The sequence below is a fragment of the Aquarana catesbeiana genome, linkage group LG02, assembly GCF_042186555.1.
Source record: "Aquarana catesbeiana isolate 2022-GZ linkage group LG02, ASM4218655v1, whole genome shotgun sequence".
NCBI lineage: Eukaryota > Metazoa > Chordata > Amphibia > Anura > Ranidae > Aquarana > Aquarana catesbeiana.
Genome location: NC_133325.1, coordinates 142109960 through 142128556, shown reverse-complemented (window position 1 = coordinate 142128556; position 18597 = coordinate 142109960). Strand labels below are relative to the sequence as shown.

Genomic DNA, 18597 nt, shown 5'->3' with positions numbered 1-18597 from the left:
CTTCAAGTGTCCTTGTCAAAGGTAGTGACAGGATCAAATGGCTCACTCCATCACAGCAAACATATAATTCCTGAACCGTCACTGTGTATAGGTGGATGGAGGAGTCAGCAATAAGCCTGAAGACTCAAAAAGGGTAGTAGGAGTCAGAAGGCCGGCAGCAGAAAAAAGCCTACATAGAGAATAAAATCAAGGCGAGTTGAAATGTGAGATCCCAGCAGCAGTAGGTTCAACCTCTTGGTAGTGTATCCAACCATCTGGACGCATCTTCAGGGGAGGTAAAGAACCTCACTGACTCTCCATCTTGAACTCTAGCAGGGAACAACATGCTGTATTTAATCTTACGATTGCGTAAGTCCAGTTTAATTTGGTCAAAGGATCTCCGCATTTTTTGTGTGTCAACTGAATAGTCCGGGAATATCATAATCTTTGCTCCCTCATGGTGGAGTACTTCAATCTGCCGCGCTTCTCGCAGGACCAGGTCACGATCCCTGAAGTTCAGGAGTTTTAAGATAAAAGTGCGTGGAGGAGCTCCCGGGGGCCCCCGGGTAGCAGGCATTCTGTGTGCCCTCTCCACTACAAAGAAATCGGAAAACCGGCCATTAGGGAGGAGGGTGCGCAGCAACTGTTCGGTAAATGTTGTGGGGTCCTTCCCTTCCGCTCCCTCAGGGAGCCCCACTATCCGAAGGTTATTTCTGCGATTTCTGTTTTCAGCGTCCTCTGCACGCGCTTCCAGGGTTTTCATCTTGGTCTGTAGCGTGTGGAGTGAGACTTCATATGATTGTAGCATGTCCTCTGCCTCTCCCACTCCTCTCAGATTCAGTCAATCTGGAACGAAAGCTGTCCATATCCCTGCGGATCAGGCTTATATCAAGCTGCATAGTTTCAATTTTTCCTGTCAGGGTGGGCTGGCAGGTGGTTATAGCCTGCATGAGTGCAGCAAAGTTGTCCTGCTCCCTCATCCCTGTGTCAGCTCCTTCTGTTTGGGACGCCATGCTGATAGCTGTGGCGGGAGACGGCCGCGATGCGGAGGACGGTGTTTTGGCTGTGTTGCGGGTGGTACGAGACACCGAAGTGTTTCCCGCTGGGCATACCGCTCCGTAAGGGTTCCTGTACCGTTCGGGTCCAGTTTGGGCCAGTTCTTCTGCAGGGAAACGGATGATAAGGCGGCCAGGTCTCGGAGCTCTCCTAAAGCACGTCTGCTCTGGTGGCCATCTTGGACACGTCCCCACAATGGAATGGTTTAGATCAGAGCATATTCATGTGTTAGAAAGGCCAAGTCAAAGTCCAGACCTAAATCCAATTAAAGATCTGTGGCAAGACTTGAAAATGGCTGTTTATAGGTGCTCGCCATTCAATCTGACAGAGCTTGAGCTTTTTTGCAAAGAATGGGCAAAAAATTCACTCTCTCTAGATGTGCAAAGTTGGTAGAGACATCCCCAAAAAGACTTGCAGCTGTAATTGCAGCAAAAGGTGGTTCTACAAAGTATTAACACACTTTTCACATATTTATTTGTAAAAAAAATTTGAAAACCATTTATCATTTTCCTTCCACTCCACAATTTTATGTGCCACTTTTTGTGTTGGTCTATCACATGAAACCCAACAAAATACATTTGTCTTTTGGTTGTAACATGACAAAATGTGAAAAATGTCAAGGGGTATGAATACCTTTTCAAGGTACTCTATATAGGGGCGTCCAATTACATGTGCAGAGAAAATTTCATTTTTATATGTTGCTTTCCATACAGATGATGGAAAAATATTTCATGGAAGTGGCGTTGGTGATCCTTTTGGGCCTCGTTGTTACAAGGGTGATATCATGGGATGTGGAATTATGTTTCCAAGGGATTATATCCTGGACAGTGAAGGTATGGATCAGCTTGGTGAATTGTCTTGTCTGATTTCTATTGGTAAATTTGTTACACATTCCTCAATTCTTGCCTGCTCTAGGTGAAAGTGATGACAGTAGCGACATGAAGGAATTGAGGCTGCAACCACGTGGAGTTCGGAATGTCATGTATCTCTGGAGAGAACAGCAGCAGGAAGAGGATGGGGAAGAAGAGGAGGAGGAGGAAGAAGAGGACATTGAAAGGGATCATGAGGGCAGGAAAGTGGTGGTATGTGATGGCTTAGGATTTGACCGGGAAATACTTTCTACATGGTGCTCTAAAAGAAACCAGTTAGTTATGTTGTAGTGCTTCCTGCCCCCCAGCCCACCCTCCAATTTCATAATCGCCTGTCCCAATCCAGTAAGTTATGTACAGGGCAGCTTGTCAACCCACACAATTGCATGTCAAAACAAAGGTGCAGTTGCACTCTAAAATAACCCTGTCACCACCCAACAAATAAGCTTCATAACAAAGCCAGTAAAAATGGACGCTTTACATAGATCACTTTACCCTTTTTTTTTTTTTTTTTTTTGTATTCCAATGTTTTATGACATCGGAAGGATAAAGAGCTTTCTTAGCCAGTCACCACCGTGCAGCTGTTCCCCCATGCCCTAACATGGGAAGTCTCCAGTGACAGCCCAGAGGGCTATGGGAGCAAGCTTGCACCTCCATTTAATACAAAAGACTAGTCATGTGAATGCTGCTGGTCAAGTGACTGTTCTGTTTACTGAAATGGTGGATTGTAATCTATGTAATTCCACAATTAGTTCTACAGCTGCTGGGTCTGCTATGGGCGCAATCATCCTGTCACCAGCACAGCATACAGAGACTGTTACTTTGTAAAATGCAAGGTATGCACGCATCGGTGACAGTGCAGCATGTTGCTGCATCTAAATTGCTGAGAACAGTCTCTTTAACAAAACAGGGTGGCTGCTATTGCTGAATTCTTGTTTCTAACTTTTTTAGTTACATAGCTGTCTTGTTTACACTCTTGTTTCTGACCAGGACACATATGCAGTGGAGGAGTTTGGACTTTCTTGTTCTAAGTCAGTGATTTACAAAAAACATTGAAGCCACTGGATCAGCATTGCAGCCAGGCTACTGGAATTTTTAGGAAAAGGTTCAGTGATAGCAGCTTTCATCGTGACAATCTTTTTTTTTTTTTTTTTTTTTTTTTTTTAAAGCATCAAACAACCAGTACTCCATAAGTACTCATATTTTAATGCTTTTTTCCCTGTGTATGCAGTTACTCCACCTTAGCATGCTAATTGTGTTCCAATAATGGGATGGTAGCTTTGAAAGCTCTGTCCCAGCATGAATTGAGTAGTCATTGGTGTAGCTGTGTTATGTGTATACAGAGGTGGTATAACAGTGTCCATTCTTTGTGGGGAAAGAAATCCTTACCCTGCTTTTTAGTAAGGTTAGGTTCACACCTCTGCGTTTTGTATGGGTGCGTTTGCACAGGCAAAGCAGCCCAATTAATTTGAATGGGTAAGTGTCCCCAGCCATTTTTCCAAAATGCACTTGCAGGGTAGCTGCATGTAACTGCATGGCACCATGTTGCTTTCCACGCCTGAAAACATTCTGTGTTTTCTGATGCGTAGGGGTGCCACTAAGAATTTAGAAGCATCTCCCAAGGGTCTTCTAAAGAGCAGCACGAGGCAGTGCATTTTGTCTGGGGGTCAGGAATCGGTGCGATTTATTTATGGCCGCATTTGTGTGAGCCTAGTCTTAGATGTAACTTATTTGGAGAACTATGGATACTGTAATATATCATTGGGATTGCCTGTCTCCCCACCACAGGTTTTCTTTACAAGGAATGGAAAGATTATCGGCAAAAAGGAGTCCATTCTGCCTCAGGGTGGCTTTTATCCAACCATAGGAATGCTGAGCAGTGGGGAGAAGGTGAAAGTGGATCTGCACCCGCTGAGTGGATGACCAAGTGACCTCCATGGGAGAACACGCTGCATTCTTCAGTCACCTTCCCCTTCTACCAACCATCTGGTCATGCACGATTTGCACGTGGGCTTGTGATAGTGCTTCTTCGTGTCTGGAAATGTGTTTCAGTGGCCCTTGCCTGTGATTGTTGGCTCCACGACTTTTACGTTTTGGCATAGCAGGAGACGTGATGGGACAGGAAACAAGAGTGAATGTAGGGAACCAGATGTTTTATCACTAATACAAAAATGGCTTCCTGTTCCACAGTAGGAAGACTACCAGCTACAAGATGAATGTAGATTTACCCAATCCCTAGTTTCTTGAATATCTGGCATTCTGAGTTATGGCATTTGGCAGTTAATGTGGAACTGCAAGCAAAATGTCTTGAAGTACTTGGTTCAAAAGGAAATTCTTTACCAGGTGAAAAAAGTAAAATAATATAATATTTTTAACTGCATATTTAATGGTCTGCCTACAGTTCAGCTGTAAGCCTGACAGTCAGTTGAAAGATTGGTCCTCCCTAAACTGATAGTTCAGTTTTTGCTGAAGCCAAGTGGGCTGGGTCATTTGCCAGCTTGCCCTATAACTGGGGACTTCTATGCTGACATAGACCTGGGCTCTGTGCTCACCCACCTTTACCTGTCACATCTTATATTGCAGTCATGTTCCTAATTTCGATTTGCATTCTTCACAATTAATTGTAAGTCAGCTTGGAGAGCAGGCCCTTGTAATGCAGGGGCACAGACCTGGAAAACCAGGTATACAAATCTCATCGCTGAAGACCTATAATGAACTGTATGGTCATTTAAAGGGGAAACTGTCTAGAGAGACACATGGAAGCTGTTACTGCTTTCCTGTTGGTTGCCTCACTTAATGCTGAATCGCTGACCCAGCACCATAATGTTAACTTCTGATGTTCCAGGTCAGTAAATGAAAATATTGAAGTTGGTGGGTCAGCACAGCCAGGCATTTAGGCCTCTTGCACACTGCGGCTTGAAAAAACTCAGTACAGCTTATTAAAGCCCATTACGCCTAATGCGCGCAAATGTCCATTAACATATTGTAAAAGCGAGAATAAGTTTGCTTGCGAAATTGCCCAAACGCATATGCGTGGAAATACGCGCAAATGCATACAAAAAAAATGGCTGAAAAAATAGATGCTCAAACAGGAGTATTGTGTGCAAGAGGCCCTAGGTGTTCAGCAACAGCAGCCCTTGTATTTAGTTTTTCATCTACCAACTGCTGAAATATTGGTTTTGGGTGGACTAGATTAATAAGCCTGTGAGGAAGTTAGAGAGTCAAAAGCGTTTAGGGAAATTAATTTCTCTTTCTCTAAGAGTTGGCATCTCCCAGTAGATGGGTCCCAGTCCTGCACCCATCCACCAAGTGGGACCACAGCCACCTATTCTTCATGGTGAGCAAGCTTACCTAGGCTGCATAATCTTATGATGAATGGAACTGGAAGGTTTTCTTTCTATGTAGTAGCCAAAGATTTCTGGCTACCTCCAATCAGTGCATACTAATTACACAGCGCACTTCCATAGAAGTTCACAGGGCTGGGTATATATTTAATTCCTGAGAATAAACAGAAACAGATTGGGGTAATCTGCGCTACCTTCCTAACTTGCATGTAGGGTGCAGTGAGCCTGGTGTGTAAAGATGGATATATATATACACCTATAGGTCAGGCAGAAAACCCCATGCAGACCCCATACAGTCATACCAATACAGATAACATAGGAGCAAAAATGTTATAGAAAACCTAGTGGCTAAAATGTGTGACAGGTAATAAAGGTGAATACATGAAAAATAACCTTAGTGATGTGTCCACAGAGCCTGAAATCATCAAACGCTATCATAAAAAATACCAAAAAAAATTATAAAAAACCCACAACTCCCAGTGTGTAACAAAGTCCCAGATAATAGACACCATAAATTGGCGTGGTAGAAAAAAATGATGAATAAAAAGCTGTATATTGCAAATAGAGTAAAGCCTCTTTCACCCGGCCGATCCGTTCAGGTCCGCCTGTCAGTTTGTTAGGCGGACCTGAACGGACATTCCATGGAGGTCTATGGAGCGTCGGATGTCAGCGGTGACATCCGACCCGCTCCGATCCGAAAAAGTGTGACAGAGGAAAAACCTACTTTTCCATCCGTCATCGGATCGGGTGACGACGGACTCTGCGGTCCGTCGTCATCCGATCCCCATAGGGGAGAGCGGCGCTCTGTCATCTGCCTGCTCAGCGGGGATCGACGGAGCGATCCCCCGCTGAGCAGAGCGGGCTTTGTACACGGACACGTCCGTGTGAAGGAGCCCTTAATATGTAGACTCCAAAGATGACCAAAAGTCACTTGAATGCTCTTGAACTTTTGGACATCTTTGGAGTCTACATATTAACTCTATTTGCAATATACAGCTTTTTATTCATCATTTTTTTTCTACCACGCCAATTTATGGTGTCTATTATCTGGGACTTTGTTACATACTGGGAGTTGTGTGTTTTTTATATATATATTTTTTTGGTATTTTTTATGATAGCGTTTGATTTCGGGTTCTATTAATGTGGACACATCACTAAGGTTATTTTTCATGTATTCACCTTTATTACCTGTCACACATTTTAGCCACTAGGTTCTCTATAACATTGTTGCTCATTTATATGAGCAATGTGATTTATATTGGTATGACTCTATGGGGTCTGCATGGGGTTTTCTGCCTGACTTATAGGTGTATATATATCCATCTTTACACACCAGGCTCACTGCACCCTACATGCAAGTTAGGAAGGTAGCGCAGATTACCCCAATCTGTTTCTGTTTATTCTCTGGAAGTTCCTACTGGGGGCTGAATAGGGGAGGCAGCAACCTTATATCATCCTGAGCGCGAAGGTTACTCTTAATTTATATATTTATTTCCTGTACAGCTCTTAGCACTTGACAGGTAAAACCTTGAGCGGGACATTAGTAAGTTTCTGAAGGTGCTTAGCAAACCACATCAGAGTGATTACACTAATATCCAAATGGCTATCTTGCCTAGAAGTAAACCAGCCACATACACAAGACTGTCAGTGTATTTTGGGTTTGGTGGTGTGAGCTATGATGCTGCTGCATAAATATTTCTATGTGACGGGTGTGTGCGTGTGCAGAATCTTTTCTCTGTCACTTAAATAATGGAAGCCAATCATTATTGCTGACTGGCTGTGCTGTATTTAATGGCTGTTGGTTGGCACGCAGGTAAGCTTTCGTCACGGGCCAGCTTTAAGCAGTCTTGGTTAGCACTTATTTCTACTCTTGTACATTTTTTTTGTGTTTACATGACAAGATATTATGTTGTCTTTTTTCTAACTTTTTGCATAGTTTGAAAAGTATGAGAAACACATGTGATTCCTTATTTATATTTAATATGGCATAACTACCTCTATTTCTGCTGCTAATTCTCACTTACGTGTCCTGCTGATTGTTGGCTTGGGCTGCACACAGGGCCCTTGGCTTGTCTGGCATTGTAGTCCTGATTAGAATGGTCATTCAATCTCTGCTCAGTTTGACTGGTCGGTGTAATGATCTTCTTGCTAACTTCAGGGTCTCATGACATTCTTTGTTTCATTCTTGGATCTTGCATTTTTCTTTGTTTCCTTCATTGTCTTCACAAGAGCATACCCTTGTGCACCGTTTTCATTGTTTTGTTTGTTAATTCTGATGATCAGATTGTTTTGTTATCTTCAGAGGAAGGCAGAAAAGCTGCTTAAGGATAAATGTAATAAGGGATCACCCTTGCGTTTATAAAATAATTCCTGTGCTTTAGTGATTTGGTCCCTGCATGTGAACTTCAATCATGGATTATGATGACTTTGATGGAGTGTGTGATAGGAGACATGCAAATATTACATTCTTCAGTATCTGATGGGCAGATACCGTTTCACAAAGCACATTCTTTTACTTTTATACTCCTGTGCTTCACTCACAGAAGCTCCACTAATGTTGTATCTTCTCATATTGGCTGCAAATCATGCAGTTTTTACTGTAAAGGGGCCCATAGACATTGGATGAATTTCCAGTCTAATGTCTATGGGGACAATTCTGCAGAGGATAAGGCCATCTGATAAATTTAAGAACTTTGCTGCTTCCCCCAAGATAAGCCAGTGACCAGACTGTTTTCAGATTCATACCACCTAAAACAGGAACATTGTGCACCCTGAGCAGCACAAGCTGTGCCTGCAGAAATTGGGAGACAGTTTGAGCTTGCATGCACATCCAGCTGTTCTTTGATGCTTTGGCTAGTTCACCAACAAGTCAGCCAAACAAAAAAAGAAGGCATTTCACAGTAATGCAAATTGGAAATGACTTACAGATTCTAAAACTGCCAAAATACAATGAAGAATGCACTGAAATAACAAAGTGCACCTGTACATAAATCTTCTTGTGTGTTAGTGTGTCTAACACACTCTAGTCTAGTCTAGTGTGTTCCTTGATCTGGGAATTCTGACGTTGACTGGAAGAGGCAGCCTTCCTATGGATGGGGGTGTTTGTTTACACATTCTTGATCATCTACTCTTGATTTGACTTTTTTTTTTCTCAGAAGAATTTGATACATAGTAATACATTAGTAAATACATTTGCAGGTATCCCTTTCAGTGTTTGCACTTTTCCTTTTCTCTTATGATCTGGATGTACAGTGTGACAGTTGTAAGCTTTGGGAATGTGTGCCTCCTTCTCTTACAAGTAGCTGTATGTGAGCAGCTCAGATGGCCTGCATCCTCATACAAGGTTAGGCAGTTCTGCCTGGTGTGATGCACCATGGTGGCACATGCTCCTTTCCTTGTTGGGATACATTCCATGTGGATATGTTTACTATGTCATTAGAAGATGCATTCGGTACTTGTTGCCGTTGTCTAACTCCATGGAAATACATAAACTGCAATGGCTTTTATTTTATTAAAAGCACCTAGTGCAGACTGCATTGTATCTTTACAGGAGGTAGCTGTATATAGGACACTCAAGGCAAAAAAAAAAAGACTCTCCTATTGCCAGGAAGTATACAGTCTAAATGAGCAGGGAGTAGGCAAGCAGATGTCTAGCAATGCACTCCAGCAGCATTTCAATTGAGAGCAGCAGGCTCTAGTGGAAGGATAGAAAGAAACAAAAGAGAAGGTGCTTCTAAATGCAGTAATGTAAGACTTTAATCTGTGTTAAACTATTAAAATAATTGTAAAGGCTCCTATAAAAATAATAAACATGTTATACTTGCCTGCTCTGTTGCAGTGGATTTGCGCAGAGAAGCCCGGATCCTCCTCTTCTTGGGTCCCTCTTCTGTGATCCTGGCTCCTCCCTCCTGTTCTGTGCCCCCACAGCAAGCAGCTTGCTATGGGGGCACCCGAGCCGAGTCACAACTGTGTATCCATTCAGACACAGAGCCCCGGCCCCACCCCCTCTCTCCCCTGATTGGCTAGCTGACCTTGACAGCAGGGGGAGCCAATGGCGCTGCTGCTGTGTCTCAGCCAATCAGGAAGGAGAATCTTGGTCGTCTGAGACACTCATGGACATCGCTGGACAGAGAGGGACCTCAGGTAAGTATGAGGGGGGCTGCTGCACAGAAAAGGCATTTATCCTAATGCATGAAGATAAAAAACCTTCTGCCTTTACAACCCCTTTAAGTATACACTTCCAGAAATGTTGAGATAAACAAGCTCATTAATAATATGGAGACGTCCAACAGGGGGATTTCCATTAACAATTCTGGCGGTGGGTCTTGTCACTGGCTGGCCTAGCGGCATGTCAAGAATGCCGGAGCCAGCGTTGAACGCAAGCACCTGGATGTAACGTGTTACGGAGCATGTGCACCAGCTTCTTCATAACCCTTGGTTATGGAAACACGTTCTTGCCCCCCACGTCGCATCATGGTGCTTGTGTTCCACGCTGGCTCCGGCAGAGCGGCGGCCCTTCCGACATTCCTGACATACCACTCTAACACGGCTGGCTGATAATGAGACCTGCCATCAGGATAGTTAATGGAAATTCCCCGGCTGGACATCTCCATATTTTATGAGCTTGTTTATCAACATTTCTGTAAGTGTTTTGGGCACATTAAAGTCTTATATTACTGCATATAGAAGCTCATTCTCTTTTGTTTCTGTAATTTGTCTTTAGCCATTCATCTCCATGGTATGAGCCTACACCTACTCTAGTTATAGTGAAGTTACTATAGGACTGTCTTGTGCGCTGTGATCTCCCATTTTCAAGATAAGTTAAAGTTCACAGTTTGGAACATATTACATGTTACACCCGTATTTAGGGTTTAACATGTTCCTAAGGATCGTCCCACCCCATGTGACAGTGTGCAGGAAATCTCACTTTTAAAATTGGCATGGTTGTGTGAGGCTCCACCCACATAGCTACATCATTCATTCACAGAAATCTGCCAAAGGAATGAACTACAAGTCCTCTCTGCCAGAGTAGCATATGGACTTGTAGTTATAAATGGACTACAAGTGTGGTAATCGGTGCACTCCTAGTCCATTGACGCCTCCTCCAGTTGAAAGCCAGTACATAGGTAGAGGCAGAAAGATGGAGGAAGAGTGTGCAGGAACCTGAACTTTGCAGTCTCTTGTGGGGGAAAATAATAAATGCACATTTTTTTTTTTTTCCTGCAAAAATATGTGCATTTAATATTTTTTCCTTGAAGTTGAACTTAGCCTTTAGAGACCGCTCCTATGATACAATGCAGTGTACACTGTGCAGAGCATGGAAAGCTACATTGTTTTTATAAAATGGAGATACTGAGATAGCTATGTATAACCATGTAACAATTATTCATTGTCAGACTGTATGCCCTTCAGTTACTACACAATCTCCCTTTGACTATAGTATGAACAGGCTCATCGCTCAACACCTGCATTGTTGGTCATGAAAAGTAGTGCTGTCAGCAGATGAGTGTTTGGAGTTCATGCTTTAAATTTGTTAAGCCGTGACATGTTGAAAAGGAAGAGGTAGATGAGCAAGAGGGGAATTCAGAGAACTGTGCATGTCATTAAAGTAGAACTATAGGCAAAAGCTTTTTTTTTTTTTGTTGTTTTCATTTTGGATAGAGTAAGGGAGGGTTATCACTTGTAAGGGTTTTTTTTTGCCATCTTTGTCCCATTGTGGTGATTTTTACCTTCACTTCCTGTCGCAAAAGCAAGAAGTGAGCGGATATCTCTGCAAATTAAGGGGATGTTCTGGGGGCACCAGTACTAGTGTGCTCATTGTAAGGGGATCTCTTTGGGCCCCTCAGGTCCCCAGGACTAGTGTCCCCATTGGAAGATTTTCCCTCTCTTATTTTTCTGTGGACAACCCAAACTTTGGGATTTTCTTTTACTTTCAATGCTAATGGTAAACAGGACAAATCGAGAAAATGAATCTCCCGAACAGGGTCCCAGACAGCAATAAAAACTTACAGGGGTTCAAATCCCTCTCCACTCTATTCAAAACTAAAAAAGTTTGTCTTTCGTTATACTTTAATAATAGTGATGAGGTTGTCATGGACTAGCTTTAGTTTATTAAACTGATTTAAAGAGGTCGTAAACCTCAGAAGAAGAAAAAAAAACCTGACAGACAAAGGCATAATGAGCTAGTATGCACTAGCTCATTATGAAATGCCTTAGAACGATGCCCTCCAGTTCTTACATGGCTGACATCTTTCCCGGAGTTTCTTCGGGGGTTCGCGGGCTCCGGGGCTGTGATTGGCTGGAGCTGCGGTGATATCACTCCCGTGTATGCGTGCAGGTGCCGCTGGTCACGGCACGGGTCCTGAAGAGACGGCACAAGCAGGTGCTGCTCTGATGACATCGGGGGCAGCATATATAGTAAATATCTCCTAAACGGTGCAAGTTTAGGAGATCTTTTACAGCACCTTACTATAGGCTTGCCTGTAGGTGCAATTAAAGAGGAAGACTATTTTCTCTTTTAATTATGAAATATTGTAATTTTTAGATACAAATGTTGCTTAAGTAGAGATCTTCTTTAATACATCCAGCAACATTAAGCCAAATGTTATATCTGCACATATCCAGAGTGTTGCACCTTCCTCCAGAAGACCAAGTCACCAGATGCATGGGGCACTCTGAAGTCAAAGCTGAACACAGATGCTTAGACTGCTGAATTTAGAAACCTTTTGGGCCTGTTCACACTTATCCATTTTCATGCAGTAAAATGTATACATATTGCTACACGAAAATGCATTTTCCATTCCAAGTAGAAATCCCATTGTTTGCTGAGGAGCTGGTTCACATTTATGGGCTGCTGTTCTGTAGGAATGGTAAACTATCAGCCCATTCACACGTTTGTGACCACACATGCTGCAACACACTGCACAGTGAGTATCAAGCCAAAGTAGCCTTTCACACCTATGTAAATACAGTTGTGTGTTTCGGTCCAAGATACTGCTGGCATTTGTGTGTGGTAGTCAGCACGTGTTTCCTTATGAATTATGTAGAGTGAAGAAGAAACATTCAGGATAGGCAGGTTGTCTGGCACAGTGGTTTAGAAATACACAAATCTGTATGGCATATGTCTTTTGGTGTGTTTACCATTCATTTTAAAGAGCATGATTAACACAAATTCTATGTGTTTTGTTTTTTTTTTTTTTTTTTTTTATGTGCTAAGCTGCATAGATGTAAACTAGCCACATTTTAATAAGTAGGGTTTTTACTGATGTAACTTCTGAATTTTAATTACAGGAAAAGGGACATGAGAACAAACTTGGAGAAGGGCCATCAGTAAGGGTTTTCTTGGTGGCAGCCTAAGAGGAGCTCATTTTCCGCCTTCTAAAACTTTCATTCACATTGTATGTATGTCTGTCAGCGTTGGCTGGTTTCCCTTGTCTATACAGAGGCTATTGTGGCCATAAAACACCATTCCTTTTAGTTAGCTGTGTCACCTCTACATATTAGAGGAAGTAAACTTGCAGTAATCTCAGGGGCTGAATTTCACTAGTGAAGGAAGGAGGGAGTCTTGTTTCCCAACTGTCTGCCTGCTGCTAATGCCACCCATTTTTTCCATGTAACCATTTGGTTTTGTTACGGTTCCACGGAATTGCACTAGAACATATCCCAATGTCTGTACATAATCAATAAACATGTTTATATACATATAATAAAAACACAGATCTCTATTTATATGGCTGCTTTCTGATTTGTGAATTGTGTACATATGTTAACGTGAATAAAAAGGCTATTCAGCTAAATTTGTTAACTACAGCTGTGGGTGAAGAGTGGTGCCACTTCACTGTCAATTCCCGTGATTCTCTGGGGTGTTGGTTTGGTAAGATGGAAAAGGTTGTGTCGTTAATCCATTAATGCCTTTTGTTCCAATATTGGAACAGTAGTGATGTGGGAGTTATTTATATCCTACTACTCTATGTAACATGTGAATTTTATGCGCAAATTAAAAATTCAACCATAGGCATAAACGGGTTATTCACTCTGGTGGGTCAGCTGAGCTGCAGTAAAATGCTTTGTCTGTGCTTGGCTTGCACCAGTGCATTGCAGTAGTGTGTGCTGAAAAAAAACGTACTGCAAGCAATACTTTTTTTCTTAAATCTTTTTTTAATAGCTCATTTAAGAAAAAAAAATGAGCAGTGCGATGTGCCATTATCCACAACATCAGCAATGCAGCCAGACCGCACCACACACCAGTCACTGCATTGTAACGCAGCGGCTGGTTTGAATTGGCCCTCATACAGTGTCTGCAGGAAGTGATTCTACATCACTATGACTGGCAAGGTCAATGGGCATGAAGCAGGAAAACTGAGTGTAGCAGCAAAATGCCATACAGGTAAACAAACCTATTGGGGGGAATTCAAAAAAAGCTGCTGCACTTTTATGGCATTAATGTGTTGCACCAAATTCTTGAAGCATCTGCAACACTTGGTTCTAATAGCAACCTGCATGGCAAATTCAGGTAGCTCCAAAATGTGCTACTTTTTACATTGTGGGGCAGTGCCAGCACCAAATTTTGAAATAAAATACAGCAGTTTGTATCTTATGAAAGAGGAACTCATTAAGACCAAATCTTTTGGCATACAGAAAGAGACCCAGGCACAGATTTTGCAAAAGTGTCTTGTGTGCATTCTAAAAGGGCCGTACCCTGACCAAAATTCAAGTACACATTACATCAGGGATATGCAATTAGTGGACCTCCAGCTGTTGCAGAACTACAAGTCCCATGAGGCATAGCAAGACTCTGACAGCCACAAGCATGACACGCAGAGGCATCATGGGACTTGTAGTTTTGCAACAGCTGGAGGCCCGCTAATTGCACATACCTGCATTACATAGTCTGGCTAAAAAAAGACATCTAGTTTAACCAATAAAAGGAACAATGTATATATCACATATGTAAAATATATATATACACACACACGGTCCTATATATACAATCCTTTACCCACAGTTGATCCAGAGGAAGGCATAAAACCAATCGACACTATTCTGTACTCCTACTCCTGGACCTTTCTGCTGCCTTTGATACAGTTGACCACCCCCTCCTCCTCAAAAAAATACACACCTCCTTTGGTCTCCGTGACTGTACACTTTGCTGGTTCTCTTCCTACTTATCCAACTGCACCTTTAGTGTTTCTTACAACTTTACTTCCTCCTCTCCTCTTCCTTTCCCTGTTGAGGTCCCCCAGGGTTCTGTTCTTGGACCTCTCCTATTTTCAATTTACACCGCCTCCCTGGGTCAACTGATGGCCTCACATGGCTTCCAATACCACCTCTACGCTGACGACACCCAAATCTATTTCTCTACCCCTCAGCTCACTCCCTCTGTCTCCTCACGTATCCCGAATTTACTATCAGATATATCAGTCTGGATGTCACACCACTTCCTCAAACTCAATCTATCCAAAACCGAACTTATAATTTTTCCTCCCCCATATGCCCCTTCCCCTGATCTCTCTGTCAAAATCGATGGCACAACTATATAAGCCCATCCCCACATGCCAAGGTTCTAGGTGTACTCCTAGACTCTGAACTCTCCTTCAAGCAACACATCCAATCACTGTCCAAATCCTGCCGCCTCAACCTCCGCAACATCTCCAAAATACGCCCCTTTCTAACCAATGACACAACAAAGCTCTTAATTCACTCGCTGGTCACCTCTCGCCTCGATTACTGCAACTCCCTTCTCATTGGCTTACCTCTACATAGTCTATCACCTCTTCAATCCATCATGAATGCTGCTGCCAGACTCATCCACCTTACCAATCGCTCTGTGTCTGCCACTCCTCTGTCAAGCCCTCCACTGGCTTCCGGTCAGCCAAACAATTTGATTCAAAATGCTAACAACTACGTACAAAGCCATCCACCATTTCATCACTAGCCTAGTCTCTAAATGCCAACCTACTCATTCTCTTCGTTCCTCTCAAGACCTCCTGCTCTCTAGCTCCCTCGTCACCTCCTCCCATGCTCGCCTCCAGGACTTTTCCAAAGCCTCTCCAATCCTATGGAATGCCCTACCCCAATCTATCCACTTATCTCCTACTCTATTAGCTTTTAGACGATCCCTGAAAACCCTTCTCTTCAGAGAAGCCTATCTTACCCACACTTAACAGTATTTTCATTTTTTCCATCAACTCATCCCCCACAGTTATTACCTTTTGTTTCCACTTGACCTTCCCTTCTAGATTGTAAGCTCTAACAAGCAGGGCCCTCTGATCCCTCCTGTATTGATTTGTATTGTAAGTGTACTCTCTGCCCTCATGTTGTAAAGCGCTGCGCAAACTGTTGGCGCTATATAAATCCTGTATAATAATAATAAAAAAATTCAAAACGAATAAAGCATGATTCAATTTGCTCCAGCAGGGAAAAAAAATTCCTTCTTGATCCCCCAGGAGGCAATATGATATTGCCTGGATCAACTTTACCTATAAATGGCACATTCTGGACACTTACATAATTTTGGCACACTATACACCACTTTTAGAACGCACGCATGATGCTTTTGCAAAATCTGTTTGCACCAGTCTTTGTGAATTCCAGAGACTGAGTCTTTATGGGTAGACAGAGAGAGTTATTTACTAAAGGAAAATCCACTTTGCACTACAAGTGCACTTGGAAATAAAGTCGCTGTAGATCCGAGGGGGACATGCAAGGAAAATAAACAGCAACAGCTTGCACATGATATGATGCAGGAGATGGTCAGAGACTGGGAACATGGTACAGGAGATGGTCAGAGACTGCGGACATAGTACAGGAGATGGTCAGAGACTGGGGACATGGTACAGGAGATGGTCAGAGTCAGAAGGATCCCAATCAGCTTTGATTATACCACTGCAGCACTTTCATGTGCGTTTAAAAAAAATGCAGAGTGCTGCATTTTTATGCGCTGCAAATGCACATGAAAATTATTTATTATTATACAGGTTTTATATAGCGCCAACAGTTTGCGCAACGCTTTACAACATGAGGGCAGACATTACAGTTACATTACAATTTGATACAAGAGGAATCAAGAGGGCCCTGCTCGTTAGAGCTTACAATCTAAAAAGGAAGGGTCAATTGATAAAAAAGGCAATCGCTGTGGGGGGATAAGCTGATGGAGGAAGTAAAACAGTGTGTGTTAGAAGCAGGATAGGCTTCTTTGAAGAAAAGGGGTTTTCAGGGATCGCCTAAAGATGGATAGATTAGGGGACAGTCTGACAGGAGTTGGAGAAGAGGAAGTGGAGTTGTAAGTGACACTGAAGGTGCGATGAGATAGGTAAGATTCGAACCAAAGGAAAGTGCAGCCATGGAGACCAAGCAAATTGAGATGTTTGAGGAGCAGGGGGTGGTCAACTGTATCAAAGGCAGCAGAAAGGTCCAAGAGTAAGTGTATGGAATAATGACTGTTGGTTTTGGCTGTTAGTAAGTCATTTGTGAGTTTAAGGAGGGCAGTTTCTGTGGAGTGCTGTGGGCGAAATCCAGACTGAAGGGGATCAAGAAGGTTATTCTCAATGAGGTGGTCGCTCAATCGATTGTAGACTAAACGTTCAAGGAGTTTGGAGGCAAAAGGGAGTAAAGAGATGGGTCTTAGGTTGTTCAGATTGGTGGGGTCTACTGAGGCCTTTTTTGGTATGGGAGTGACTAGCGCATGTTTTAGAGGGTTGGGGAAGATTCCAGTAGAGAGGGAGAGGTTGAAGATCTGAGTTAAGGAGTGTAGGATTGAGCCAGACGGTGACTGTATTATTTGAAAAGGAACAGGGTCCAGGGGTCAGGAGGTTAGGTGGGCATTAGAAAAAAGTTTAGTGACTTCCTCTATAGTAGCTGGGTTAAAAGAGGGAAGTATTGTGCAGGAGGACAAGGAGTGTAAAGTGAGGGAGATATCTAGAGCGGAGATCTCGAGACGAATTGTCTCAATCTTATTTTTGAAGTGATTAGCAATCTCCTGGGCAGTGAGTAAGTTAGTGGGTGGGGGTAATGGAGGGCGAAGTAGAGTGGTAAAGGTAGAAAAGAGTTGACGGGGACTGCGTGAGAGGGTGTTAATGAGAGATAAAGTAGGTCTGTTTGGCAGTGTGGAGGCAGGAATGGTATTTTTGGAGGGCAGATTTATATTGGCTGAAATCTTGCTGTGACTTAGACAATACCAGATGCCTTAAAAAAAAGGCTTCTAAGTCTATCTGCCAGGGTTGTAGCGGTCAGGGCCTGATTCTGTGTGTAGTGAAGGGGGTGAAGGTATCCAGGGTGGATGACAGTGAAATATTGTAGACAGAAGTGGCCAAGTTTTGGCAGGACAAGGATGAGATTTTGTTGTAGAGACAATCTGTAGCAGAAAAAAGAAGGGTGAAGATGGCGAAGGTTTCTACGGGTAATAGTTTGGTAGTTGGAAGGCAAGGAGGAGGCAGACAAGGAGAGCGTGAAACTAATAAGGTGGTGATCAGAGAGAGGAAAAGGAATATTGGAGAGGTTGTGCGGAGTGCATAGGTAGGAGAATATGAAGTCAAGGCAGTTGCCAACAGAGTGGTCAAAAGAGGAGGTTAGGCTCAGCAGCTTAGACGTATCGGGAGTGTTAAGATTAACAGGGATGTTGAAGTCACCAAGAATGATTGTTGGAATTTCAGAAGAAAGAAAGTAGGGTAGCCAGGCAGAGAAGTCGTCAAGGAAGTTTTGATATTGGGCCAATAGATCACAGCAATTCTCAATGAAATTGGAGAAAATAGACGAATACAGTGAGCTTCAAATGAAGATAGGGGGGTGGATGAAGAACACGAAAAGTGCTTTGAGGGGATAGGATTCCAACACCACATCCTTTCCGTCCACTAGCCCCGGGAAAGTGAGTCCACAGGAGGTCACTATAGGAGAGAGAAGCAGGAGAAGGAAGGTCAGATTCTTGAATCCAGGTCTCAGTAATTGCAAGTAGGTTCAGGGAGTTTGTGATAAATAGGTCATGGACGGTGGTGAGTTTATTACAAACAGAGTGGGCATTCCAAAGGGCACAGGAGAAGGGGAGGCTGATTCTAGGCTGAAGATGAATAGAAATGAGATTGTGTGGATTGCGGCTGCTATCAGAGGATGGGGGGTGCTGGGTATGTTGGCCGAAGGTAAATGATGGCGGTGCAGGATTTGGGGAAATATCTCCAGAAGTTAGGAGAAGCAGAAGGGTGTGAGAGGTGATATGGGAGTGTGACTTATATGGGGGGACACGTCCCAGTGGCCTGCAGGTTTTATTGGTATATGGGTTCAGAATTAGCAGTAGCTGATAAGTGCAGTAATAAGGTGAAGACAGGAGTGAGGGTGATATATATAAGCTGTGGGGTGGA

General features: G+C 43.1%; 1 protein-coding gene across 4 annotated transcripts in view; it reads left to right on the top strand.

Moving 5' to 3' along the window:
• SPRYD3 (SPRY domain containing 3) overlaps positions 1 to 12976 on the top strand; it is an 80777-nt gene extending 67801 nt beyond the window's left edge. For 3 of the 4 annotated variants that reach the window (XM_073613555.1, XM_073613556.1, XM_073613558.1), the window contains 3 exons: positions 1749 to 1868; positions 1951 to 2117; positions 3693 to 4849. In XM_073613555.1, the coding sequence (XP_073469656.1) occupies positions 1749 to 1868; positions 1951 to 2117; positions 3693 to 3827 (422 nt within the window). In that variant the 3' untranslated portion in view covers positions 3828 to 4849. Of the gene's footprint in view, positions 1 to 1748; positions 1869 to 1950; positions 2118 to 3692; positions 4850 to 12538 lie in introns of those variants that run through there. The other variant, XM_073613559.1, reaches the window with a different exon arrangement.
• The last annotated feature ends 5621 nt before the right edge of the window (positions 12977 to 18597 follow it).